The sequence below is a fragment of the Tamandua tetradactyla genome, chromosome 17 (assembly GCF_023851605.1).
Source record: "Tamandua tetradactyla isolate mTamTet1 chromosome 17, mTamTet1.pri, whole genome shotgun sequence".
Classification (NCBI taxonomy): domain Eukaryota; kingdom Metazoa; phylum Chordata; class Mammalia; order Pilosa; family Myrmecophagidae; genus Tamandua; species Tamandua tetradactyla.
In genome coordinates this window covers 9,196,853-9,224,133 of record NC_135343.1, presented here as the reverse complement: position 1 = coordinate 9,224,133, position 27,281 = coordinate 9,196,853, and the positions used below count along the sequence as shown (strand labels likewise).

The 27,281-nt window shown below is 46.2% G+C and overlaps 1 protein-coding gene across 1 annotated transcript; it reads left to right on the top strand.

The window, feature by feature from the left end:
• Positions 1–2,286: 2,286 nt before the first annotated feature.
• CYP1B1 (cytochrome P450 family 1 subfamily B member 1) lies at positions 2,287–10,762 on the top strand. Its single transcript, XM_077134020.1, has 3 exons — positions 2,287–2,712; positions 3,147–4,190; positions 7,000–10,762. Exons 2-3 carry the CDS (start codon positions 3,148–3,150, stop codon positions 7,586–7,588), a joined length of 1,632 nt encoding a protein of 543 aa, XP_076990135.1. The 5' UTR covers positions 2,287–2,712; position 3,147; the 3' UTR covers positions 7,589–10,762.
• Positions 10,763–27,281: the final 16,519 nt, after the last annotated feature.

Below are 27,281 nucleotides of genomic sequence, written 5' to 3'. Positions count from 1 at the left end.
TGGGAACAGTCCTGCTTTACACTTTCAAAGAGAGCGCAACTTCCACCTGTGTACTCCGATTCTGGTAGTGAAAAGGTGAGTAAGACTTTCAGGAATGTTGCAAGCTCAGAATTTGGATCAAGCCATAGATCATTCCTGTCTACTAATTCGAGGGCTGCATGGATGCATGCAGCAGAGTGCCTTGAATTATTAGGACAGGGGTCTTGCTAAAGCTGGACCTTCCTAAGGTTGTTATGAAACTCATTCCAAATGAAATGTAGGCCATCACAAGCTGTGGGAAACCAATATTTATTTAACCACTTGCTAAAAAACTAACTTTATCACTGATTTGAGTACGCCATAATAGCGTGTGAAATCATTTTCAGAAAACCTCTCAAAAGCTACCAAATGAAGACTTTTACAAAAGGCATTTTCTTACTAGGTCAACTATTTTATGGCTGTTTTCAAATTTTCAAGAAGTCGGTCTCTTTTCAGACATCCGCGAGGGTTGTTTAAAATTCAGTTACTCCAAGATCAGTTATGGGGCAATCCACAGACGTCACTCAAAACCAAGTTAGTTGCAAAAGGTGAGCATTTTTTCTTAAATTCTAATTATTTTTTTTATTATCCTCAGAATCCTCAATTCTGAAACCAAATACAACTATTTTTAAAACACTTCCGGCTGAACATTTTAAAGAAAGGCAGTCTAGAGAAGAAGCATTTGTGTCTTTAATCCCCCCATTTCCTTTCGTGTTACTTGCGAAGGAGCTCCAGCGGCGTGAGCTCCATTCCTGGCTCCACCTCTTGATCTTGAGTAAGTCACAAAACCTCTCTGAACCCTGGTTTCCCCATTTACACACCACGCAACCATAGCACGAGATCCGCACCGCTCGTAAAGGCGCAAAGCACAGGGTTGTCCCATGGCAAAGGCGTCAGCTTTGTACTTCTAGTTGATGACTCCGGCGACTTGGAGGCACAGTTCCCACCTGGTTTACTAGGAAACATCCCACCCCTCCTCTAGCCCCGGGCCTCCCCCCACCTCGCGTTGGAGAAGACCTTGTTCCCTCCGCTGTCCTGAAAACACTCCGTGACCGTGTAAGGAACGGTGCAGCCCGCCCAGCAGGCAGCTGCCGTCCGAGCGCGGCCGACCTCCCCTAGGAAGGAAACGTCCCCAGCGCGACCGCCCGCGCGCTGGAAAGGGGACAGAGCCGCGACAGGGCAGCCGGGTCGCGAAGCGGATGGTCGGGTGGGGGGGGCGGTGGGCCCCAAGGTCGGCCTCGGGGGCCCGGGCCGTGCGTGCGCCGCGGAGGGTGGCGGCGCTCGGCACCCCGCCCTCGGCCGCCTTCCCCGCCGCCGCCTCTGCGTGTCAGGTGCCGTGAGAAGCGCGGGAGGGGCCGCCGCGAGGAGCGCCGAGGGACGTGACTGGAGCCGACTTTCCAGAAGCGGCGCACGCAAGGCCCAGCTCCGCACGCAAGGGGGAGGCGACAGCAGGGGCAGCATTCCAAGTGCCGTTCAAGTTCGCAGGCACTCCGGCATAATTTGCCCCCTTCCTCTCCCTCCCCCCGGGTCCCTCACTCCGGGAATCCTTGCGCGGCCCCACCCCCCCACCCGTACTCGCCCCACTTGGCCCCCGGCCCTGCGCCAGCCGCCTCCAGGGGCGCCCTGGGCGGCCCCGCGTCCTCCCGCGGGCGGGGGCACCGGGCGTTGTTTGTGCGCGGGAAACCTCAGCGCCGCCTGCGCCCCGTGGGTGCTGCGGGTTGTGTGCCAAGGACTGTCAGCGCCCCGGGGCGCGGCAACAGGCTCTCTCGGGGGTCCCTGATCTCTCGGCACGAGGTGGAAGGAGAAGTTTGCGCCCTTAAGGCTGCAACCGAGGGGCCGAACTGTTTGTTTGAACATTTGAGGGAAAAGCAAACAAAAAATAGGGACGCTGCAAAGCAAAGTGCCACCACAAACCGACCCCTTTTCATTTCCAAACCGCCAGGTTTCGCTTCCCTGGTGGGGTGCCCAAAGATTCTGAGCGAGTTTCTCTCCGGGAACGAAACTAAAGTCACTGGGAAGGAAGGAGGGCGAGCTCCGTGCGTGGAACGCGCTCCCGCCGCAGGCGCACCGCCACCGGCAGGTTCGGTTCGGCGCGTTCGGGGAGAACCGTGCGCCCCGGTGGGGGACGACTGGTCCAGAGCGGCTCCGGGGCAAAGCGAAGCAGCCCTACTGCTCAAAGCCCGTCGGACCGCGCCAAGTCCCCGTCTGAGCTGCGCCAAAGTTCCCGCTGCGCCCCGCCCCGCGCCAGTCCCGCCCTGGCCAGGTCTCCGCTCCTTAAAACCCGGAGTAGTGGGATGGCGCAGTTGTGCTCTCTGGAGTGACTGTGTGCAAACGGACCGCGTCTCTGAATTGCTACCCACGAGAGCCGTGCACGCGGGGGCGTGAAGGCTGGGAATCGACTCCGCTCGCTGAACCCAGTCTCCATCCCGGTGCTGTAAGAAAACTTCAACTTTGCCAGGGCCCCAGGTGCCGCGGGGCTGGGCAAAGGAGGCCTCCCCCTTTCTCCATCCCCGTCCCAAATCGGATCGCCCTTGGCTCCGACTGCGCCAGGGGACCCCGGAGTGGTCAGATTCCCAGAGCCGGCAACAAGTGTCCGGGGCGGGCCTCCGAGTTCCTAGAGTTCCTCGCGCTTCGCAAAGGCTCGGGTCCCTTCTCTGAGCCCGCCCGCCCGCTGGAAGCCGCGCCTCCTCGCAGGTCAGTCTGTCCTTCTCGCGTCCCATTCTGATGAATTTTGACAGCTGGGGGCGGGGGGAGGAGGGCGCGCAGGGCCGGGGACGGTAGCGCTTTAGAAAGGATTGAGCCGCCACCGCCTATTTGCTCGCAGTGTTGTCCCCGAGTTGTAGGAACCGTTGCGCAGCCGGGGATGGTGGTGGCGGCGGCGGCGGCGGCGTTACAGAGAGGAGGACGCACGTCCCTTCCCTTATCCATGGGGGAGTAGGTCGGGCATACGAGAGGCGTCTTCAGCCACTGGAAGACGTGTGCTTCGGCTGTCACCTGGCCTGACAGACGCACGACCAGTCCTCCCCACCCAGCGGCGCGCGGTAGCCCCGAGGCTGGGGTAGAGGTGGAGGACGCCCGCTCTTTTCTCTGAACTCTTGAGTGTCACGCTCTCGCCCTTCTGTCCCCAGCATGGCCACCGGCCTCAGCCCGGACGAGCCCCGACAGCCGAGCCCGCTGTCCGCCCAGCAGGCCACGCTGCTGCTGCTCCTCTCCGTGCTGGCCGCCTTGCACGTGGGCCAGTGGCTGCGGCGGCAGCGGCGGCGGCAGCCCTTGTCCACGCCGCCGGGCCCCTTCCCGTGGCCGCTGATCGGCAACGCGGCGGCGGTGGGCCCGGTGCCGCACCTCTCGTTCGCGCGCTTGGCGCGGCGCTACGGCGACGTCTTCCAGATCCGCCTGGGCAGCTGCCCCGTGGTGGTGCTGAACGGCGAGCGCGCCATCCGCCAGGCCCTGGTGCAGCAGGGAGTCGCCTTCGCCGACCGGCCGCCCTTCGCCTCCTTCCGCGTGGTGTCCGGCGGCCGCAGCCTGGCTTTCGGTCCCTACTCCGAGAGCTGGAAGGTGCAGCGGCGCGCAGCGTTCGGCACCGTCCGCGCCTTCTCCACGCGCCAGCCGCGCAGCCGCCGCGTCCTCGAGGCCCACGTGCTGAGCGAGGCGCGCGAGCTGGTGGCGCTGCTGGTGCGCGGCAGCGCGGGCGGCGCCTTCCTCGACCCAGGGCCGCTGACCGTGGTGGCGGTGGCCAATGTTATGAGCGCCGTGTGCTTCGGCTGCCGCTACAGCCACGACGACACCGAGTTCCGCGGGCTGCTCAGCCATAACGAGAAGTTCGGGCGCACGGTGGGCGCGGGCAGCCTGGTGGACGTGCTGCCGTGGCTGCGGCGTTTCCCCAACCCGGTGCGCACTGCCTTCCGCGAGTTCGAGCAGCTCAACCGCGACTTCAGCAATTTCGTGCTTGACAAGTTCCTGCGGCACCAGGAGAACCTGCGGCCGGGGGCAGCTCCCCGCGATATGATGGACGCGTTCATCCTCGCCGCGGGAAAGGAGGAGGCTGAGGGCTCGGGCGCCAGCAGCGCGCGGCTGGGCATAGAGTTCGTGCCGGCCACTGTCACTGACATTTTCGGCGCCAGCCAGGACACCCTCTCCACGGCGCTGCAGTGGCTGCTCATCCTGTTCACCAGGTAAAAGCCCCCGGGAGCGTGGGACGGGCTTTCTCGTTCTCTTTTGTAAAAGGCGGAGTGCGGCTCGAATAGGCTGAGGTCGGACCACAGCGCAGGGCTTGGCGTTTCGCTCCAGGTCCCCAAAACGCTTAGCACGCGGAGAGCAGAGCCCCGGGGCGCGCGGTGCAGGCGGAGATGTGCGCCCGCCGGTCCCACCAGGCGTGCTGGGACTTCTCCGCGCCTTTGTCCTTGTCTTTATCCCTTTTTCTTTCACCTCCCCGCGCCCGTGAGTCGCTTGCGGGGGGCGACACAGTTGTGAGAAGCCTCCTAGAAAAACTAGATTCTTAAAGTGCCTGCAGATTAGCTCAGATCTCTCACTCCCTGGTGTTAGGAGAAGCAAAATTGGAAAGGTCTGAGAGAAGGAGTCAAGCGGTGAATATGTTAAGTAAAACCGCCTAATCGGCTTGGCTCGTAGGTGGCGCGGACCTGGCCCCGCTGCCCCGGGAAGCGGCGGGGAAGCTTTAGAAAGGCGGCCAGAGACGAGAGGGCGGTGCTGGGTTTATACCCCCGCAGAGCCGGGGGTCAGGGAAGTGTCGGGTTAAGAACCCGAGACGCAGCCACCTTTACGGAGTGCGGAGTGGCATCTGGAGACTCAACCGGGGTTTCCAGGAAGCGCCTGCGGACCTCGCGTTCCCGGGTGCAGGGACCTCAGGGCCCACCGTGAGTGAGAGCGCCGACCCCTGTGCGCACGCGAATCAGCCAGCCCCTACCCAGTTTTTCTTACCTTCGAGAGCCCAGGAGTCCCGGTTGTGTCAGTTCTTGGCCCAAATGGGTGGATGCTGAATTTGCGCTGGCCCTAAAATGTGGAAGGCTGAGATGGAATCTTTTGCTAGTAGACTCCACCGCAACTTACATTTCCTTGGATACTGTGTAGCTACACTCACAACCTTAAAATGTTGTATATTAAAAATAGCTATTAAGTATTAAGATCATAGAAACAGGTGTAAAGGGCGGGGAGGGTAGAAATCGAATAAAGAACAGTCAACACTAGATGAGGCGCTCCCAGGAGGGGTGGGGCTCAGTAGGTTCTTTGCATCCCCAGATAAGCAATTATCTTTTGAATATTGCTTTGCTTTAGCATAGAAACCGAATTGCAGATAGTGGTCCAATTGGTCGGCAAAAGGATATAAAATAATTTTGGAGTCACTTTCAATTCATTATCGCTGAGAAATATATCTTCTTTCTTTTAGTGCAAAACCAGTAGGATAGGGGTCTGCAAATGATGTTACCTGTTTTTAGATATATGTTTCATTGAAACACAGCCATGCGGGTTCTTTTATGTGTGGTTTATGGCTGTTGTAGCAGACAGTTGAATAGTTGTGACTAAGTGAGTATGGTCCACAGAGCCTAAAATATTTGTTACTATCTGACCCTTTATGGAAAAACTTGCATGCTCTTGCAACATAATGATAAAGAAGTAATTTTAAAAAATCCACAATTCTATCACATACATGCTTACGTTTTTTCCAGACTTGCAATAATTTGTTGCGTATTTTTTTATTTTTGACACTTACACATATTGTAGTGGACGTTTCCCCTTCTTTTAGCCTTTAGAAGTAAGTTGATGGGGCCCACCACAGTTCAGCAGGCAGAGTTCTCGCCTACCATGCCGGAGACCCGGGTTCGATTCCCGGTGCCTGCCATGCGGGGGGGGGGGGGGGGGGATATAAGTTGATGGCTATAACATTTTACCACAATAAAATCGTGTTTTTTTGTTTTGTTTTGTTTTGAGTTTCAACATTGGTCATTGGCCTTGACTGCATTTAAAATGATATAGCTATCACTGTGGTTATATATATTTTTTGTGCCTGTTAAATTGTTTCTGGAAGACACATTTCTAGGCATGAATTACTCAGTTTTAAAAGTGGAAGTTGTCTTATGAATTTTGCTTTGTAATCAGATTTTGTTTCTGGCCAAAAGGATTACACTAGTTTATATTGGCAACGGTGAATAAGTATTACTATTTGTATCATAATCTTATGAACATTGGGAATTTGTTTTTAAGTTTAGAAAATGTGTAGCCTTTATCTACCAGGATAACAATTATTTTTGTATAGTATGAGAACTGTCTGTCTGCCAGAATTGTCCAGGGTGATGAGGAAAGAAAAGGATCCACTTTCAATGCTGTGTTATATACTTTTGAGGGCCCTAGGTATATTTTGCCTTCGTGGGCCCCTTTCCTCCATTAAAAAAAAAACAAACAGTAAAAATTGTATCTTATGACTATGTTGATATAAAGATAAACATATTAAAATTGTATATTAAAACATTTTCTTCCACCTAAAAGTTCATTTTTCCCCCATCTGATGTTAAAGAAAATGAAAGCATTTTTTTGTGGGCCCCTAAAAAGCATTGTCAGCTCTTGGCACTGTGCCTGCTGTGCCTAAACGATCAGTTTTCCTGTCCATTTTTAGGTTGAGAAAACTTTGACTTTTTTTTTTTTTTTAACTGATAGGGAAGCACTTTAGCCTAGTACAGGCAGTATGGCAGCTGAAGCCCATCTTGTGAGTTAGTGAGGAATATGTTAGGAAACGGTTGCTTTGGTATTTCTCTCTCTCTTTTTTTTTTTTTGGCTAGACATATTAATTCAGTCCCTGACTCAGAGAGCCTGTTTAAAGAAAGCTGAATTAAAAGAAATTACAGTGTACGTTCTAGATGAGAGATGGATTTATTTTTTTTCTTAAATTGTGCTTTTCTCTCGTGCTTTCTTTTGCTGCATGGGAATTCACTCTTCGCCCTGGTTCCCCCCTCTGCGTGCAAAACCGAACAGGTACCCGGAAGCCCAGGCGCGGGTGCAGGCCGAGCTGGACCGCGTGGTGGGCAGGGAGCGGCTGCCCGGGCTGGACGACCAGCCCCGCCTGCCCTACCTCATGGCCTTTCTGTACGAAGCCATGCGCTTCTCCAGCTTCATGCCCGTCACCATTCCTCACGCTACCAGAGCCGACGCCTCGGTCCTGGGCTACCACATCCCCAAGGACACGGTGGTCTTCGTGAACCAGTGGTCCGTGAATCATGACCCGGAGAAGTGGCCTGACCCGGAGGCCTTTAACCCGGCCCGCTTCCTGGACCCGGCCGGCGACATCGACAAGGACTTGGCCAGCAGCGTCATGATCTTCTCCGTGGGCAAGCGGCGCTGCATCGGGGAAGAGCTCTCCAAGGTGCAGCTCTTTCTCTTCCTCGCCCTCCTGGCTCACCAGTGCCACTTCAGGGCCAGCCCAGATGCGCCCGCACAGATGGGGTTCACCTACGGCCTCACCATTAAGCCCAAGGCATTTAAAATCAACGTCACGCTCAGGGAGTCCATGGAGCTCCTTGATAGCACCGTCCAGAAGCTGCGGGCCGAGGAAGGCTGCCAGTGAGGAACCAGAGGCAAGCAGGAGTTTTAGAAATCCTCATGTCTTGGGCCATGGGCAAGTAGAATTCCAGTTTTTTTCTTCCTAGCTCTTCTGTGCCACTCCGGCAATCAGCCTTTCAGGTGGGCATACGCCACCTGCACTGCAGGTGAGGTGTGCCCTGCACCTGCTCGGAGTGGCTCCTCTGGGGCATGTGGGCTGAGCAGGAGCTCCTGTGAGTCAAAGAACTAAGGGTTCCGGGGATCTTTATATATGTACTGGGTCCTGGTACTAATGATTTCTTGAGGGGTGTGTGTGTGTGCATTCTTTGGAGTTATAGTGGGTTCTGCACACACACACACATGGGCCGTGCACACGCACACACACACACCTGCTTATTGAAGAAATATTTCATTAATCAAATCTTCATGGTGGGTTCCAAGATTGGTCTCCCATGTGCTGAAGTCTGCTCCATAGAAAACCCCTCCTAAGCAAGGTTTCAGAAGATAGTGTTGAATATACGAAGAAAAGTGATTTTCGTGTAAGGCATGTGATTGGGGATAATAAGAGAACTGGTAAAGACCAGAGATTCCTTTTTTACCTTTCCAATAAAATAGCTTAGATAGGCTCTGGTAACTGTGGGATGGATTTATCTTTTTTCTCACTGATGTGCTTCCTTACTTTTCAGAATGAGCCATATAAAATCAGTTGTTCAAAAAGAATTAATAGTGATTTATCATGAATTTTAAGTTGTAAATCGTTAACTGTAAAATTCCAAGATGAAGTCATACCTCTCCTGGTTGCCAAAGTACAGTATTTCAAGTAAGCATAAAAAATTTTTTTTGCCAGCCCAGCTAAGCTTTATATGATGTGATTGTAAAGCACTGATTTCAGTAAATCTCACAAGTAGAAATAAGCATGTCATCAAATAGTATTCAGTATACATTATAATATGTTAGGATTATGTTAGTATTACTTATTTTCGTCAGGGAAAGGTTGAATAATATATATCTTGTGTAGTGTCTTTGCAAATTAAAAGTACAATCACTTCAATCAGTGTTGACTCAAGTACATTAAATGAGCTTGATTAAATCAACTGCCCATTTTGACATCATGGAAACCAGTTTGAAGCAAAGTGTCTTACTCATCCAAAACTTGGATATGAACAGCAGTGTCAGAGTTGGGATCTGTAAGAAATGTTCCTTATTTTTTGCTTATCATTTTACAGCATTTTCATGAAAATTGTTTTCACAATAAAGAATCGTTATTTTGTAAATTGATCTGATTAATATGTTAAAATTGCACATTCTTAATGTGATTGAATTTTGATGCATTTTCTGTTTATTTAGTTCTAGTTGAAGTTAGTGGAAATCTGACATTGTGCTGTGGAAGGCAGAGAAATTTAACCCATGTCTGCCAGGTAAATCATGAAAAAGGCAATCCATGATTCGTTTTCTTTTTTAAGTAACAAGGAAGAAAATCTCTCGTTATAGTTATATTTTTCTCTTTTAAACTGGTTTCTTAAGAAAATAGCAATAAATGTCTGTTTTTGGAAATCACAATCAGAAAATAGTCTTGGAAGGCTGGTTGGAAAATACCTTTGTGGCACAGTGAATGGATCAGATCAGTTGCGCTGTGTGTGATGGCTCAGCCAGTGAGCAATCTCTGTGAAAACCGAAGGCTTGAACAAAATGCTTATGTTCAGTTAATGTAAATAACCCAAATTATTTTTTTAATGTGATGGAATATTGCAGGAGTATGAAGTTCTGACATACATTGCATGTAAACTTCAAAGGAAAGTTCTGTAGTGCCCTAAAAGCCTACTACTCGTTACATTTTTATTAAGCTTTTTGGAATATTTTTATGAAAATTACGAAGGGGGTAGTGTTTGATGTTTTTTTGTGCAACTGGTAAGGGAAAGAGAGAAAGAATGAAAAGGATTTCGGATTAATTAATTTGAAGCACGAAATTGAAGCATAGACATTTAGAAGAAAGATGTTGGAGTGTCAGTATTAAATCATAAATAGACTTTGTTTTTCTTTAAACTACAACATAGCAGATCTATTTTATAATTAGGAGTTTTTTAATTAATAAAAATTTCATGTAATTTTTTATTACTAAAAATTTCATAGCTGTTCTTGTAGAATATTAAAAAATAGTGTTTGAATCAGTATTTTTAAAGAGCATTAAAGTGAGCTATAGAAATCAGGCTTACCCAAAACGTTAGCTTTTTTTTGGCACTGGCTATGCCAAAATCCATTGCTCTGGGAAGGCGGAGACAGTGATTCGGGGCTGCCTTAACCCGTTTGCTCTGATTTAGAGATGTATGGCAGCGAAATAATCACTTACTAATCTGGATACCTCAGTAAGGTAACCAGATTCTGATGGGCTCTGTGTATGCAGGTTCAGACATCATCTGGTGCCTGCTGGGATGGGGAAGCCGCTCATATAGAAGAAAGTAAGGTGGATGTTTGGAGTTTACCTGATTTCATTTTTTTTTTATAGCCTAGTTAAAGGAAGGAAACCAAAACCAAAACCAAACTAACAAAATAACTGAGTTTGAGGGCTTCAGTAAGCAAATGACTGGCTTATTTGCTGGTTATCATTAACTACTCCAGATAATTGTATTAGTTTAAGAATGTTGCTTATGGAATGCCTCATTTATGTATCAAAGCTCTGACTTCATAAGAAAATTGCTTCCCCCATTCCCTAAACAAAAAGAAGATTCTCAGGTTTGTTTTGTGGATTATCTAAAAGCTTTCATATCCCAGAACTTAGCCTTTACCTGTGAAATGTTATTACGGCTTTACTATTTTTGTATTAGATCTATATTAGATCAAATAGTTGCATAGCAAATATATTAACTTGTATGTTTTTAGCTATGACACAACTCTGTGATAAAAAGGTGCACTCTAGTAGTTGTTTATTATAACTCAAGGATAACTTGCTATTTAACCTTTTCTTATTTTTGTACTTTATCATGTATACTACATGCTTTTAACGTGTACATAGCAGCTGCAATACATAATTGTAACCAAAATAGATTTTGGGGATACAACATTAATGAGTAGATTTTACTGTTTGATATACTATCTTAACAAGTTCTGTATCTATAATTACCTATATTGGAACACAATTACCAAAGTAATAAAAATCACTTTCATAATCTTGTTATGAAATTTTACTTTATATTTGAACAAATGTGGTCTAATGTGTCTATTCATTTCAACTACTGGGTATAAAGGCTTGAATGAAAATAGACATTGTATGCAGCTGTTCTACATTTCAGGGCGCTAGCTGCTGCTTTTTTTTTTTCTCCAGTAGGCCTTCCTACTGAAAATTTGGTTTCCCATCAAATTCCTGACCTCTGTATTTAAAAAAATTTTTTTACATGGGCAGGCACTAGGAACCAAACCCAGGTCTCTGGCATGGCAGGTGAGAACTCTGCCACTGAGCCGTGGTTGCCAGCCCATCTATATGTTTGAATTTTTAAGAACAATTTTAGAAGTTGAATTTCAGTGGCAAACAACCTAGCAAAATGGAATTAATTTGCAATTTTAAAGACTGAATAAATTGAGACTTTTTCTGACCTTACATTTCCGCATCATCAAAAAGATGCATGACATATTTCCCTCCCCAGCAATGCACAGTCCTTTCTCTGAGTTTTTCATTCATTCATTTTATACGGTACATGTGAATTAATAAATGCAATTAATGTCCCGTAGAATAGAAGTGGTGACGATATTCTATAATGTACTATGTGGAGATATTTTTCTAGTGACATTTTTACCTGGTAAAAGATTCGTCTTCAAAGCACAGTTCTCCACTGCCCCACCCCACAGGGCTGCTGGGTGGTTCAAGGGCCCTTATTCCTTCCAGCCTTTAACTCTTTTTACTGTGAAACAGAAAGAAGAATCATAAAGTAAAACTGTACCAATGCCATTGATACTTTGGCCTGCAAGCATTACACCTGAAAGGTACGGCTTTGAGTTCCTTTAAGAAAGTGCTCAAATGTGCTGTGATAGGATCTTGGAAATGATCATAAATGTTCAGGACAAGTCAGGTAAATCTTTTCATGGGAAAAAAATATCATTTACAAAAAGCCACACTTGGGATCAAGTTTTTGCAAAAATATAAACCAGTCGGATTCTACCCAGTCAATCCAATGGATTCTATGACTGAACGACAGAGTGGGAAATGAATGCAGCTTTGGACATTAGACACGTGTGGTTGTTGCAAGTTCAGGTTTTTCTGTAACCTCAAATCCAGTCCGTTTTCCTGCTCAAGTGCTACAGAAATTTTGGCTAACTCTTTTATCTTATTTTGGCTCATGTGAATCTCTCACAGTCTCTGCTTTCTCGTTTTATCCTAGTAGTTATAGTTCTACGGGCAGGAAAGAGAAGAAAGAAAATCTTTTAAAAGTATATTCAAATGCAGTCAGAGGCAATTCTTTTTAAAAAATATTTAAAGTAAGCAAACCATAAGGAAACAATAGTTCATGCTTGCGGCCCCTGTGTTCACTTACATAGAGGCTTTGGAAATATGTTGTGATCTTTATGTCAGATGTGAGGGGGAAAATGGAACTAAAATACTGTTTTTGAGTCCCCATGCTAAGCACTTTAATGCTTTATGCACAACAGTCTTGTGAAGGAAGCAGTGATCTAACATGTCAGCATCTTACACTTAGAAGTGGCAGCACCCACATTCTCCCTAGATGTGCAGTAACTTTAAAGCCTGTTCTCTTCCCACGCAACCCCATCCCTCCCCCACCCGCCCTGTTTGGGGGACAGTCTAAGCCAGCACATTTTCCAATCCCTGTCATCCTTGGCGTTTCATAAGCATCGTGCCTCCTCTGTCCAGCGCATGTTCACCGTGACAGACATGGGAAGACTCCCAGCACGGCCCTCTTCTAGAAAAGTCTCTTCAAGCTCTTCTTGATTCAAAAATGTCATTCTTTGTCTTGGAATCTTAAAACCTCTGAGCTAGGGGCTCAAGGGTCCCTGCCTGAGCCAACGGCCGTCTGCAGGCTGTGCCCACTGCCTGGGAGATGGCCTGATGTGAGAGCAGTGTGCCACCAGGCGTGCGCCGTGCTGGCACTGGCGTGTGTAACCGATCGGGACCTCTGCTTCTCCCAGAGACCACGTGTAGGACAGGCACAGAGAGCTGGCCAGAGAGAGCCAAGCCGCGGTCCCCAACAGGCCCGTTGATGGAATGGGGAGCACGTCGTGCCCTTTAGGCGGACAGTAAATCAACAACACTCCATATTACAACAAAAGCGTAGCAGCCCGAGAGTCACTTGCAAAACCTGAGCTCTCTACCACCCTCTTTTTTTATAAATTATTATTTTAAAATTCTCTTTTCTTACTTTTTATTCTCTCCCCCTACCCCAGCAGAGAACCATTGCAGTGGGCTTAATGTGTTTTTTGTTTGTTAGTGTTCCAACAAAATGTGTATTTTCTGTGTACATGTGCTTTTAATTTACCTCAATGCTATCTCTGTCTCATCCTGTGGGCTAATCTTCTTCTCTTAGCATTAGATTTTTAAGTCCCATCTACAGCGTCTGACTGCCGCCTGCTGTGCCAGGGCATTCATCAACCACAGCTTCTCTCTCATCTCTGCGGGGAACGGGCACTTAGATGGCCTCCAGCCACAGCTCCTTCCCCCCCACCCCCACCCAGCTGATGCTATTAGGATAATCCTCACACCTGTTCTTTTGTACTATACACGATGCCCGTGATTCCAGTCGCTGGTCGGCAGGTAGGTGTGTCATTTATGTGGGTGCCGCAAGCCTGTTCTCCAGAATGTGGGCCCACTCCACCCTCCCATCAGCACTGCCCCACAGCCTCACCACCCACTTGGCACCACCTCACAATTTTAATTAAATATGTCCTCCTGGAAGACGTGTTAAATTGAATTTTTAGGAAAACAGAGATACCTGCATGAGTGAAAAAAAAAACACAAAACTAAAACAGCGTGTCTGACTTGATTCCCAACACTATGATATCTTCACCTTTCCCTGACTCGGTTTCCCAGTTGGGTCCCTGGAAGTCTAATCTCGGTTTCTTCTCCCTACTGCGATGCCAAGTTTATTTCAGGTTTTCTGGTTTCCTCTAATGAATTATTGCAGCAAGTAGAAATACCAGCCCTTGCTTCTCCTTCCCTTAGTATGAACAGTGGCTGTCAAATGATTTTTTACCAGAACCCAAAGAAAAAAATATATTTCATATTACAACAGTATATATCTATGCATTTGAATGTGTGTACTTATGTACATATATGCGTGTACTTATGTACATATATGCTTATAGGCAAACAGTATTTACTATTATTTTCCGTGATATAACTTATTTTCAAACCTATTCTACTATTTTTCATTAAAAATAAATGTACCACCACGAGATACCACCACCAATCTACTATATGGCTACAATTAAAAAGGAAAATAAACCAAAACCCTGACAAGAGCAAGTGCTGGGGCGGATGTGAAGGTCTGGACGCATGCATTATAGGGGTGACGATGCAATGTGGTAGAGTCACCCCAGAAAAGAGTTAGGTATTTTCTGATAAAACAAAACATACCCTTAACACATGACCCAGCAATTACACTTCTAGATATTTATCCTAGAGAAATGAAAACAGCTTTACATGGATATTTCTAGCAGTTCTATTCACAATCGCCCAAAGCTGGAGACAACTCAACTCCTTTCACTGTATGATTGGCACACCCGCACAACAGCCTGACACTCAGCCATAGAAAGGAATGAACTATGAATAAATGCAAGAACTTAGGTGACTCTCAAGGGAGATTATGTTGAGGAAAATTATCTACTGTATGATTCCATTTATATAACAGTCTCAAAAAGACAAAATTTTAGTGATGGAGAGCAGATCAGTGGTTGTTAAGGATTAGGGTAGAGAGAGGGTGTGACTACAGAGGGACAGCATATTGGAATTTGGGGTGTGTGCCATTTTCCCAATTACGTTGGTCATTACACATGTGCTAAAATTCATAAAACTATGGGCCAAAAAGCCAATTAAACAAGTTTAATTGAAAAAATAAGTCTTAAAAGGGGATCTGGTGCAACTGAGCTTCAGTGACGCTGAAGTCATGTTGGCAAACAACGTGCCAACTGCTGGCTCACAGGGAAACAAAAGGGAAACAATGAAGGCCAAGCCCAGATGTGAGAACAAGGGTCATGGCTTGTGTTGGGTCCTTGCAGATCGGGGAAAGGGTGGTGCCAGATTCGCAGGCCAGTGAGGGCAGTGGACCTCCAGTCTTTGGGGTTAGCAACAGCATCTAGAGCTGTGGGTCAGATCCTGCCACATAGGGCAATTCCAGCTTGATACCAGCAATACTGAGTACCTGCTCGATGGCAGACACTGTTCTGGGCGTTGGGGATACAATGAATGAGACACCCCAGCCCTGAGCTCTTGGAGCTGATATTGCAGTAGGGTGGATTGGGAAGGGGGCAGGGGGAGATAAATAAAGTCCTATAAAGGCAATAAAATAGGGTGGTGTGTGCATATAAGAGAGAATGTGTATGTGACTCTTTAAGAACAGGTAGTCAGGGAAGGCTTCCTGAAGGAGGTGACACTAAGAAGTGGACAGTGAGGACAAACGTGCTTTCCTTCCCCTCTCACTCCATAGGAAGGAATATCTGGGCTGAGTGACCAGACAATGAGATACCAAAAAAATTTTAAAATATTGGTTGCAACTCACTAACTTGATTTTATGTCCACTCATGCATCCCGGCCCACAATCTGGAATAAAACTGTCTCGGCACGCCCTGTGGCAGATGCTGTGTGCAGGCCCTCCCTCGGCCTTGGCTTCTGGTTTTGCCAAATGGCATTGGCGTGGCTCAGACTGTTCCCTTCTGCTGACTCGCAGCCGTTTCCAGCCATGTTATCCTGGCTCCCCTCAGCACTGAAACAGTTCCTGAAGAATCAGCTCTGGGAGCTCACATGTTTTACAATGCTGCCTTCAGACATACAATTTAAAAGGCCTATTGATGACTTAACTGTTTGTGCACCAAAGGCCTCCAAATGGATTCTCTGAAGCACCTAATGGGTCTGCTTGTGGGTTATTTCACAGACTCTAACTCTGGCCATTGACTCAACTTCTGTTACATCAGATTATAAAGACTTTGCCTTCCTCAGCCTCCAGGTTGCCGAGGGGACCAGGCAGCTTCGCCTTGAGCTGCTGCCATCCTCTTATCCCCCAGAGCCGCACAGCGTGTGCAGAAATGCCCCCCTCGCCTTGCCTCTCACTTTCCCCACAGCTCTTGCTATCGTCAGGCCTTGGGAACATGGGCACCGAGTGTTCGTCCCCACATTTCAGGGGGGGCTGCTTGTTTTCATCGGATGTACCGGGCCTCTGCTTGCCCTTTCCTACACCTCACTGCTTCCCCCGTCCAGTAAGGCCAGAGTGGTGCCTCTTGGTCACTTGCCCTCCTTTCCAGTAATCTCCATTTTATTTTTATTTTTTTGGGGGGGGGTGCATGGGTCAGGAATCAAACCCGGGTCTCCCGCATGGCAGGTGAGCATTCTGTTGAATTTTAAGGTCCCATTCCTGCAGTTTCCAGAACCCCCAAGTAAATCCAGTTGGCATCCTGCCTTCCTAGCACTTGGCGGTGACATTGAGGCAAAATGGGAAAACACACGCCAGACAAAGTGGCAAAAGAATAAGATTAATTTTTTACTATTGTGCTTCCCAGCCCGTTTTCCAGGAACCCAGCACAGTAGAAAGCAGGGGGCGCCTGCCTGCTGTCTTGTTTTCGTTTCCAACTTCAAGGGATGGTTCTGAAGATGTTCTTCAAGACTCCATTCAAAACCCAACAAAACCTGTCCTCCTTCCTCACTGCCCCACTGGAGCTCGTTTCCTTTGGGACAGTGCGTTGGGGCGTTCGGTACATACAGCCCTGCCCACGTGGCCCTGTGGAATTCAGGGCCTTTCTCACTTTCTCTGCCCAGGTCTGACCTTCCTGATAAAGCCTACCTTGACCGCCATTTATCACCCAGCCTGCCCCAGGGCCCCTCTCAACACCCTTCAGCTTGCTTTACTTTTTCTGATGGTGTTTTTGTTTTTCTTTCTTCTTAGTACCTACCTCTGTTAATATAGCACAAGATTGACCTTTTAATTTTGTTTATGGTTTATCATCTGCCACCAACCCCACCCTGCTCCAAAGAATGTAAGTTTCTCAGGTTCATCTTTATGTTGCTCGAGAAGTAGACTATCCAATCATCCTGCCATATTGTCTACGCAACAGCTCATAACTGGTTTGTATTATATTATAAATTTAGACTGGCTTGTCAATAACCAAATAAACAATCTACTCATTAAAAGAAATTAGTTGAAACGGCCGTTTCCTGTCCTCTATACCTCTACAGTCCAATATGGTAGCCACTGGCCACAAGTGGCTATTTAAATTTCAATAAAGTTAAAAATTTAGTTCCTTAACCTTCACATTTCAAGCACACAGTAGCCATAGGTGGCCAGTGGCTGCCACGGTGGACAACACAGATAAAGAACATTTTCCTCATTGCAGAAAGTGCTGTTGGACAGTGCTGCTATAGAGGAGTTAATTTGTTGAATGTTTTACTTTTATTCAGTTGATAACTAATTATTTAATATCTATTTTTGGTAAGGCACCATGAAGCGATATATGAGCTGTGCAAGAAGGTTTAGAAATCCTGACTCTTTCAGGTGGGTCTGAAGATAAATATTATTTGAAGATACATATTCAAGGACCTTGAGGTAGACACAAATAAAGTGCTTCAGGAATTCAAGGAAAGGAGAGATTTGCATTTTTCGGTGAAGGTAATGAAATTAGGGAAGGCTTCTGAGAGAAGGTGTGCCTGAAACAGAAAGCCTCTGAAGCACAGGATACCCAGCACCATGAGATAATTAAGGGAAAAGTCACGTAGTATAATAGTCTAGCAGAAAATTAACTCCAAGCTAGGAGATTCAAAGTCCTGATTCCCATGGTTTTGGAGTTCTCCTCTTACATCTCCCTCACCTTTCTTTGCCTGAGGACAAGCAGCCCCCATATTTGCAGAAACAAAGCCTTCTGGCCTGATGTCCTCAAGATTAGAATCAGGGCAAAACAACAAGCCCTATGCGTGTGCACGGCTCAGAAAAGCAGGCGGAGGCTAACAAAATTTGCTTCTCCACCCCTTCCCATCCAGGGCTGGAATCTCCTAATGCTGGTTCTCCTTGAAGGGCAAAGCTTGAAGCCTTTACTGGAACTGCTATGTTAAAGGCTGACCAGTGATTGAATGTGATTTGCAGGTACCTGAGGTTCTCTACTCTGGGCTTAACCACCCCTTTCCCTGAGTTCACAGAAACTGACTATTTGACTTGGCTTTCACCCATTGGTGGAAGATAAACTCAAACGCCAGAAGAACAAGGCATGAGAGGAGCACAGTTATTTCCAAAGGAAAAATTATTTCTAAGAGCAAATGTGTTCTCAAATACTCTTATTACAAATTGAAAACTTTCCTGAGTGGTTCTTCTGATAGTGTTCAGATAGCTTCAGCTGGCTTCACTGGCCTTCTCTGTCTTGGCAGATGAATGCTCTAACACTGCACCAGGGTCAGCAAACTGTGGCCATGGGCCAAATCCTCCCTGCTGCCTGGTTTTGTGTTTTCAAATGGTTGGGTACAAATCAAAAGAAAAATAATATTTTGTAACCCATGAAAACCATATAAAATTCAAGTTTCCACGTCCATAAATTAAGTCATGGGAACACAACTACACTTGTCTGTTTACTTATTGTCTGATTGCCTTTGTGCTATAATGGCAGAATTGGGTATTGGTGACAGAAACCACATGTCCTGCAAAGCCTAAAATATTTACTAACGGGCCCTTTACAGACAAAGTTCATCAAACCTTGGTCTACAACATCAACTTCATACAACACCGACATATAACTATGGTAATGTCTTCATGCTTCGAAAACACTGAACAGTTGACAAAGAACTCCTACGGGTGGCATTTCAACCTCTCTCTTGAACGACACTAGTCTGTGCCCTAGTCCCTGCCAGGCTGATGCTGCTTTACGGTGGAAATCTGAACTCACAAAACTAAGATCCCAAATGAGGTCATCAGGGAACAGAAACAAGGCAAAAGCATTTTTCACAAAGGTAATATTCAGATGGTTTCAAAATGTAGGTGTTTAATTGTAGACTAGTGAGTGCAATGATGAAATGGAAGGCAAAATTCAGACCCACGTGGTGTAATAAGATCACCAAAACAAACCTGAAAAAATGCTGTGGCTTCAGGACATGAAGCTCTTGCTCAATTATTTTCTTTCCAATCCATTTAGTCTCTGTACTCTTAAATCATTTATGTGTATGTCCTAGTTGCATAATGCTTACCTGTAGCCTAAGATAATGCAACCAATGAAATGAAATTATCTCTTGTGTAGTCATAGGAGACACTCTGAAATGTGTTCTGAAGAATTCACCTATGTTTTTACATGCCAAGCACAATAAATCAAGTCTAATAAAATTTTATATACATGAAAATCAGCCACCCCCCTCATTTATTCAGATCTTATTTATGTTTCTAAACAGTGTTAAGCACGTGTCATATACTGTTATAAAATAAGAAATATTTATAAATGTATTCCTGCTTCAGAGGTGCTCATTGTCTATCTAAGGAGAGACACTCCAGCATCCTTTACGCAGCATCATGGATGCTGTGGTATAGACAAGTATGAAGTGCACTGGGGACAAACATCAGGAAATACCTCATTCTCCAAAGGGAAGTAGGGCCATAAAGGTTAGAAAAGACTCCACAGAGGAGAGCCGTATTTGCTGGACCTTGAGAGAAGCTTGGGTTGACCAGAAAGATGCAATGCTGGGGAGGGGGGATGAGAGGAACCTGGAGAAGGCGCTGAGATGTGGAGGGCTATGGTCAACTGTCTTGTTCCCTGATGGATCCCCAGTGCCTGGCCCAGTGCTGGCACCTCATATGTGCTCAGTAAATACCTGTTGAATGAATGCATATGATGTGTTGGTGAGTGCCAGTCATCCAGGTGGGGTGGGACGTGTGTGTGTGTATTTGTGTGCACTATGTGGGTGTAAAGTGTGTGAGTGATGGTTAATTTAATGTGTCAGTTTGGCTAGGTTATAGTGCCCAGTTGTTTCATCAAACATGAACTTAGATGTTACTGTGGAGGTATTTTCTAGATGGACTTGACACCTCCAATCAGTTGACCTTAAATAAAGGCGATTGCCTTTGATAATATGGGTGGGCCCCATCCAATGAGTTCAGGGCTTGAAGAGTCAACAACTCAGGGGTCTAGAGAGAAAAATAAATTCTGCCTCAAGACTACACACCCTAATAAAATAGAGGAATAATAAAAAATAAATAAATAAAAATAAAAACAAACAAAGCAAAGACTACACGCTTTACTACTCTCTGAGGTTTCAGCCTACAGATTTTGGACTCCGGACTTCACCACCACTCATTCCAGAACTTCCCTGCCCTATGGAATTCAGAGTTGCCAGTCTGCACAATCAAGTGAGCCAGTTCCTTAAAATAAACCTCTCTGCCTCTCTCTCTCCATGCACACACACACACGCATGCATGTATTTTATGTCTGCATGTATATTTTATGTATATTTATGTATGTATGTGTATGCATGTATAATGTATCCATATAATGTGTATATACATACGTGTATTATGTATGCATGTATAATGTATATATATTTATGTATGTATGTGTATATGTATGTGATCTGAAATGTCTATTCAGATTCTTTGCCCATTTTTTAATTGGGCCATTTGTCTTTTTATTATTGACTTATAAGAGTTCTTTATTCTAGATACAAGTCCCTTATAAGATATAGGATTAGAAGATATTTTTTTGCAATTTTGTGGGTTATCTTTTCATTTTCTTCATGAAATGAAACTCCAGGCAAATCACCACAAACTCTCACTGTTTTTAGCTGATGTTCATTAAGCTTTCGAGAATAAATGTTTCTCAATTTTTGTATGCCTTTGGTCAATTTTCAGAGTCCTGAAATGGTTGTTTTAACAATTCTGTTTAGTTTTATCATTTTGGGGGTGGGGTGGGATTTCCAAACTCTTTGTTCCACTGTTCTAAAGGGTTCCTGGAAATCTGTAGCCTTCTGTTTTTTAGAGATCAGGCAAGGTGAGAAGAAACCCATCAAGATCGAATATATGTATATAAACTTATAAATCTAGTAAATGCTGACATAACGCATATAATACAGCTAACATTTATCCAGCACATTCTATTTGTTAGACCTGTGCCAATTGTGTTACAGGCATCGTATCATCGGATTCTCACAGAAATCCAGAACTTGGCTTAATTATTGGAGAGCACTTACTCATTTTTTTCTCAAAGGGAGCATATTTTTTTAAAATCATGTATTGAGGGGTAAAAAACCCCAGAACTTTTCAGGGGTACCTACATTCTAAACCCCAACACCATTCAAATTATTCTTTTTTCTTGGTTTGCCTTTAAAACTAGATTAGCTGTCCACTAGGAACTATTTTTGGCAGTAAATTGCATATAGAGTTATGTAAGCCTACTTTTTGGCAAAAAGGATACCATGAAAATGTTCATTCATGCCTATCCCATTTAATGCAATAAATTAAAAAACTACGTTTAGAATGAGTCTCACTGTCCATGCTTAATAACAACTTTTACTACAGATTTGGAGATGTCACTTGCCAAATCAAGGAACCCAAACACAGCTTCACACAACAGCACCTTTTTTAGCAGGATGGCGCCGTTACCTGGGTTTCTCCTACGTTACCGCAGCATTAGGCAGGGATTCCACCGTCTTCATGCCCAGAACTGACCGAACTACCCGGATGACTGCCAAGCCTGCCGAAGACTTCTGACATTACCTGTAAAAAATTTACAAAGTCAAAAGGAACAGTTCTCTCAAGACTGCCCTCACTTCAGTCCAGCTGGCTACACATTTGGGGGTTTCCATGACCCCCCTCAGGTTTGACAATTTGCTAGAATGACTCACAGAACTCAGGAAAGCACTGTATATACGATCCCAATTTGTAATCATAAAGGGCAGGTTACAAATTAGAACCAGCCTGAGGAAGAGACGCATGCGGTGATGTCTGGGAAAGCTCTGCACGCCAAGCTCCCGTCTTCCTCAGGGGTACATCACCCTTCCAGCTGAGCTTAAACAGGAAAATGAATTTTGCACTTTATGAGATGTTCAGTTGGCAGTTGATGTCAGAGACCTTGAGGCAAGAGAAGAAGAGACCACCTCATTCCCTGCTGTGATCACAGAAGGCTCTTGAAGCTTCCTTAGATGGATCGATCCTGATTTTACACACAAGGGAATCGGGGATTAAAGGGTTTGTGTAACTTGCCTAAGGTCAAAACACATCCAAGCTGGTATTAGATACAAGCTGCGTGATTCAAAAGTGGTCCTTGCTGCTGCTTGTTCCACATACTCCTCATCGTAAGCATACGTCGCTGTCGCTGTGTTGGCAGCTGGTCAGCACAGCGGGGAGTTATTGCCCAGAAGTGGCCAGACTGGTTTTCTAGATGGGGCAGTGTTCTAGTTTGCCAGCTGCCAGAATGCAACACATCAGAGACGGATTGACTTTTAATAAAAGGGGATTTATCTCATTAGTTCTTCAGAGGAAAGGCAGCTAACTTTCATCTGAGGTTCTTTCTTACATGGGAAGGTTCAGAGTAACCTCTGCTGGCCTTCTCTCCAGGCCTCTGGGTTCCAACAACTTTCCCCAGGGTGATTCCTTTCTGCATCTCCAAAGGCCTGGGCTGAGCTGCGAGTGCTGAGATGAGGTATGCTGAGCTGCTTGGGCTGTGCTTCGTTGAGCTCTCTCATTTAAGCACCAGCCAGTAAAGTCAAACGTCATTCATTGCAGCAGGCACGCCTCCTATCCGACTGAAGATGTAATCAGCAACAGATGAGGTTCACGTACCATTGGCTCATGTCCATACCAACAGAACTAGGTGCCTTCACCTGGCCAAGTTGACAACTGAATCTAACTACCGTAGGCAGTAAACGTGGTTTCCAGAATCAGTGGCCTGGATACAAATCTTGCTGAACAACTTATTTCCTAGTCATGTAATCTTGAACCCTTGAGCTCCTCGAGCCTCAGTTTCCTAATCTGTGAAATGGATAATAATAGAATGCGTCCGTTAGGGTTGTCGTGAGAATTTAATGAGAAAGTGTATGCAAAGAGCAGGGTTCAGTTTGTACGTCAAGTAAATACTAGGTGCCATTATTATTTATTATCCCCTAGTATTATAATTAGGTCAGTATAAACAGTCTTTGAATTCTCCATCTTAAATCTTCTACCCATTGCCAGGAGGTCTTGGGCAGATGACTTAATATCTCTAAGTCGCTATTTTTTTAACCCAGCAAAATGACGCTATTAACATTCCTTTCACTGCAGGGAAAATGGAATAAGATAGCACACAACAGATGCTCACCGAAGCCTGGGACGTAGAATATAATCCAGGTAGGTGCGCTGTGTGTGGCTTAGTCCAGCTTCTCCATTAGTAAAATGGGAGTAATAATACGTCTCCTACGAGGTGAAGTGTAAGATCACAGAGGACTCGGTTAAGGTCACGGGGCTGCTAAGTAAAGGGCCAGATCTGGACTGTGTGGTCCATAAATGGTGACTATTAATTAAAGCCACTACTTCTCACCTCCATCACTCCACTCTTCTCTCCTTTCATCACATACCCGGAGTCATTCCCAGGTGGTGAAAGAATAAGCAGCTCCATCTCTCTGACAGCTTGCCTGGGTTTCAGAAGTTGTCTTCTCTGCTGTTGCAAACCATGTTGCTTCTACCTCTGCCAGCCGGAAGCTCATCCTTCCTGTCTGCCCTTTGGGGGCCACCTGTGCAGGTGGCTTCAGAAATTCCAACCACGAGGGGATTTCTGTCTGCCATGATTGTGTGGGCTTCTGAGAAACACCCAGTGTAACCTACACCCGCCTCGCACCCTGATTCCGGAAGAGGCGCTTATCCACCCACGGATTTGGTGGACTTTCACTGGGCGACCACTAGGTGGCAGGTTTTATTCTAGATGCTGGGGATACAAAGGTTTAAGATGCTTGGTCCCTGGCTGCACTTTCCCTCAGGAAGATAAAAGGAGCCTGCACATCATGCCTGCAAATACTGAGATCTTTCCACAAAGGGACAGACAGAGTTTCCCAGAAACAGCTTGTGCAACACAGGGTATCAGTTGTCCCCTTGGCTCTTACCCTCTTGAACCAAGATAACTGAACTAGTACACAAAACTCAGCTACATCGGTTCTTGGGAAAAACCAAAAACACCCCAAGGGAAGGAAGGGCGAAGTGCTTGCACAAGGAAGCGCTGGCAATTAGGGCTGCCCCCACTTGACCCCGTGCTTCTCCAAGGCCCTGGGGACTTAGCACATGCCTCCTTGGAGGGCCTCCCTGTCTGAAGCAGAGGCCCTTGAGAGGAAAGTCCCCAAATTCCTCCCCATGAGCTAGGATGATTTCTGCTGCTAAAATGGGGCCAGGGATTGCCTTTCTATGGTCAGCACAGGGGAAAAATGGATGAAAGACGAGGAAGAGGAGCTGGCCAGGTTTGCACGTCAAGTAAACGAATTCCAGGCGCCCGAGGCTTCACCAGCTTACAAATCACCATCATGTTTTTACCTTTTCTTAAAATTCTTATTCTCTCACCATCTCATTCTGAAAGAATGCCCAAGATAGAACTGAGCTGATCTCAGCTCAGGCAGACAGTAGCCCTGCCACTCTGTGCATTACTTACCCTCAGGGAACTTGCATTTCATCTTCTGTAAAAAGGGGAACAGTGAGTAAAAGGCAAAGTGCGCACAGCATTTCATACTGTATCTTCTATAGGCAGTTCGCTGATTTCTTCCTTTGGTTTCTTTCAAGCTCTCAATAGCCAAAGGGACACTGAAAAGAAGTTGAAAATGTGAATTCAGGAAGGTATCATCAGGGTTATAAACCATGTTTTTTTTGTTCTTGTTGTTTGTTGTTGTTTTTTGAGATTGAAAACACCATGTTTATGAACCAAGACTGACAGTGTCAATGTTTAACGTATTTAATTAATAAGACAGCCAACATTCAGCTTTCACTGTAATTTGCCTTTGTTTTAAGATAAATTCATTCCCGAGCCATAAGTTTTGGTTTCTTCAGTTTCTCCTGGGATGTCTTTTTCTTCCGTGCAGCCTCCGCTTCCAGTTTGGGAACAGTTTATTCTTTTTCAGTAAGGCTCATTTCAGTGTACCAGAGGAGCTCGTGCATGGGTTAATCCCACCCTGAGCTCTGTAAATCCTGTGGTGCATGTTAGGGGGCTTTGCTTACCTGGATGTGCTCAGTGACCAGGGAATCTACATTTGAACCCTTAAGCTCAGCATTACTCTCTGCATTTTAAAGCATGTGCAATAAAAATTCAGCAGGTTTTTTGGGCCCCCACTGACCCTGCGTCCAGCCCCACACCATGTGGCCTGGGCACACCTGGGCACACCCCCACTGCAACGGCCGAATGGCACTCGTTGTTTCTGCAAAGTGACATCTTTCAAATACTTGGGGGCTTTTCGAATCTGTGTTTCTTTGACGGCCTAAGCAGTATTTCGGGTGTTCTTAAAGTGAACACAAAGACTTGCACCTCTTGATTTGCACGATTTTGTAGGGTTTTCTGGGTCTGGTGAATAATGAGCCATTTTCAGAGATCACCTCGGGTTGCTTACAGGAAGAGCATGGAATCTGTTTTGAGAGCAAATTAAGTCAAGGAAACTGGCCCCGATTGAAGACCTAGTGTGCGTGCAGCACAGGGCTAGGCGCCACACGGCATGGGACGGGATTGAGAAGACAGGTGTGCACCCTGGAGTTCTGTTGCTGCAGCCATGTGCTTCTTCTGGGGCTCTGGGAGCCCATCGTTGAGCCTGTCTCTGTAGGTGTTTAGTAAATGAGCAGAATCTAGAGAACAGCTCAAGTGCACAAGCATCCACCATGTCTTGCTGCCTGTGGCGCTGCAGGGATAGGGAGAAAAAAGCAGCGTGGAAAAGACTGGGGAGGGTAGAAGTAGCCAGAGGAGTCTGACCCTAGGGAGGGGAGTGGAGAAATGTTCTCCATTTCTCTGTGCCAATTGTTTTATATACATTTACACAACCTTCTTAACAAAATTCTGTACAGTAGGAGGTTTGTTTTTTTTTTTTGAACCGGGGTCTCTGGCATGGCAGGCGATAATTCTGCCACTGAGCCACCGTTGCACTGCCCTGTACAGTAGGAGTTTTTAATCCCCATTTTACAGGCAAGGAAACTGAGGCGCAGCATGTTTCAGTCATTTGCCCAAGTCATACATACATACAGGTAGCAAGTGTCCGGTCTAGATTTGAACCTGATTCCCCCATCCGGTACTTTTTTTCTCTTTTATTTCATGATGCCTTCACCTAGAAATCTAAATTTGTAGAAAACAGATGGGCTCCAGTGATAAAGCAACACAATTTCCCATGTTTTTACCCACGGCTTCTCTGGGAATAGACAATTCCTGGGGCAGCTGTGGTCATCTTCATATCAGGGTCCCATCTGAGAAAGCCCTTACTTCTGCCAAGTTTTAGCTTGAGCACTTTGTCTCTCCTGGTCTCCAAGGCACTCTTCTGCCTGCCAAGATGAAGGCAAATGAAGCAGAGGGCTCACAGGGTTAAATTTCCACCAGGACCTGCGTCTGCACATAATAAGATGCTCATTATTCCTTGGGTGAAGGTATCTGGACTTTTGCTTGGTCTATGAAGTCCACATCATCTGTGCTCTTCTAAACTAAAAGGTGGTAACGATGAATTGAGCACTTGTTACAAGCAAGGGTCAACTCAAAGTGAACTGTTCTTCGCTTTGGTACCACCAGTCAGCGTTGGCAGGGTGTACCCACACTTGTCATTTCATGTCACTCTTCCGTGAGCCCTCTGTGCTGGGCTCAGCAGGAAGAAGTCTTCCCCTAGTGAGCACTCAGCTTGCCCAAGACCACACACAACCATGCCTCTGGCTTCCTGGTGCCTCGTCCTCCAGCTCACTATTCTGGAGATTTCTGTGATGAGATTTCCATGATTCCTCATCACGAGCATCTCTGTCTTTGTCTTCAGGTTGGATCCCATCCACGAGAGAGAGTCTCAAGGGTATGTGCACCTCTAGGCTAGTTTCCTCTTTTCTTCTGAGCTTTAATTTCCTTCCTGGTTGGCATGCCTTTCCCTGCTGTGCCACTCGGGACTCAAGGGTGTGTGCGCTTACCACCTCTACCGAGAAGTGACTGGTGTAGCTCTGAATGCAGCTGTGAGGACGCAGTTGGCATCCTAACATCAACTGTGCGTGTTGGGGTGCTGTGAAGCGACGGAGCTCAAGATGGCTCTGCCTCTTACCTGGTTGAACTAGATCTAAACTAGTGAATTAACAATTTTACGGTTTGTCTCATCTCTTTTTCACCCTCCTTATCTTCCAGAGGCTCTACCTGATGCAGAGTGTTGGAAAATTACCAAACTGTATTTAATCAAAAAACAGCCATAAAACCACACATAACCCTTGGGCTGGACCATGGCTGCCTGCAATCTCCAATCCCCTTCCTTCCCTCCCAGTCCCGTCCAGCTAAACTCCATCCCTGCACAGTGTGGTCCTGGATGCTGTCTTAAAGGTTACTCTGGGTCCCTATTTTCTACCCAAATAAAGTATAAATTCCTGTCCTCAACCTGCTTT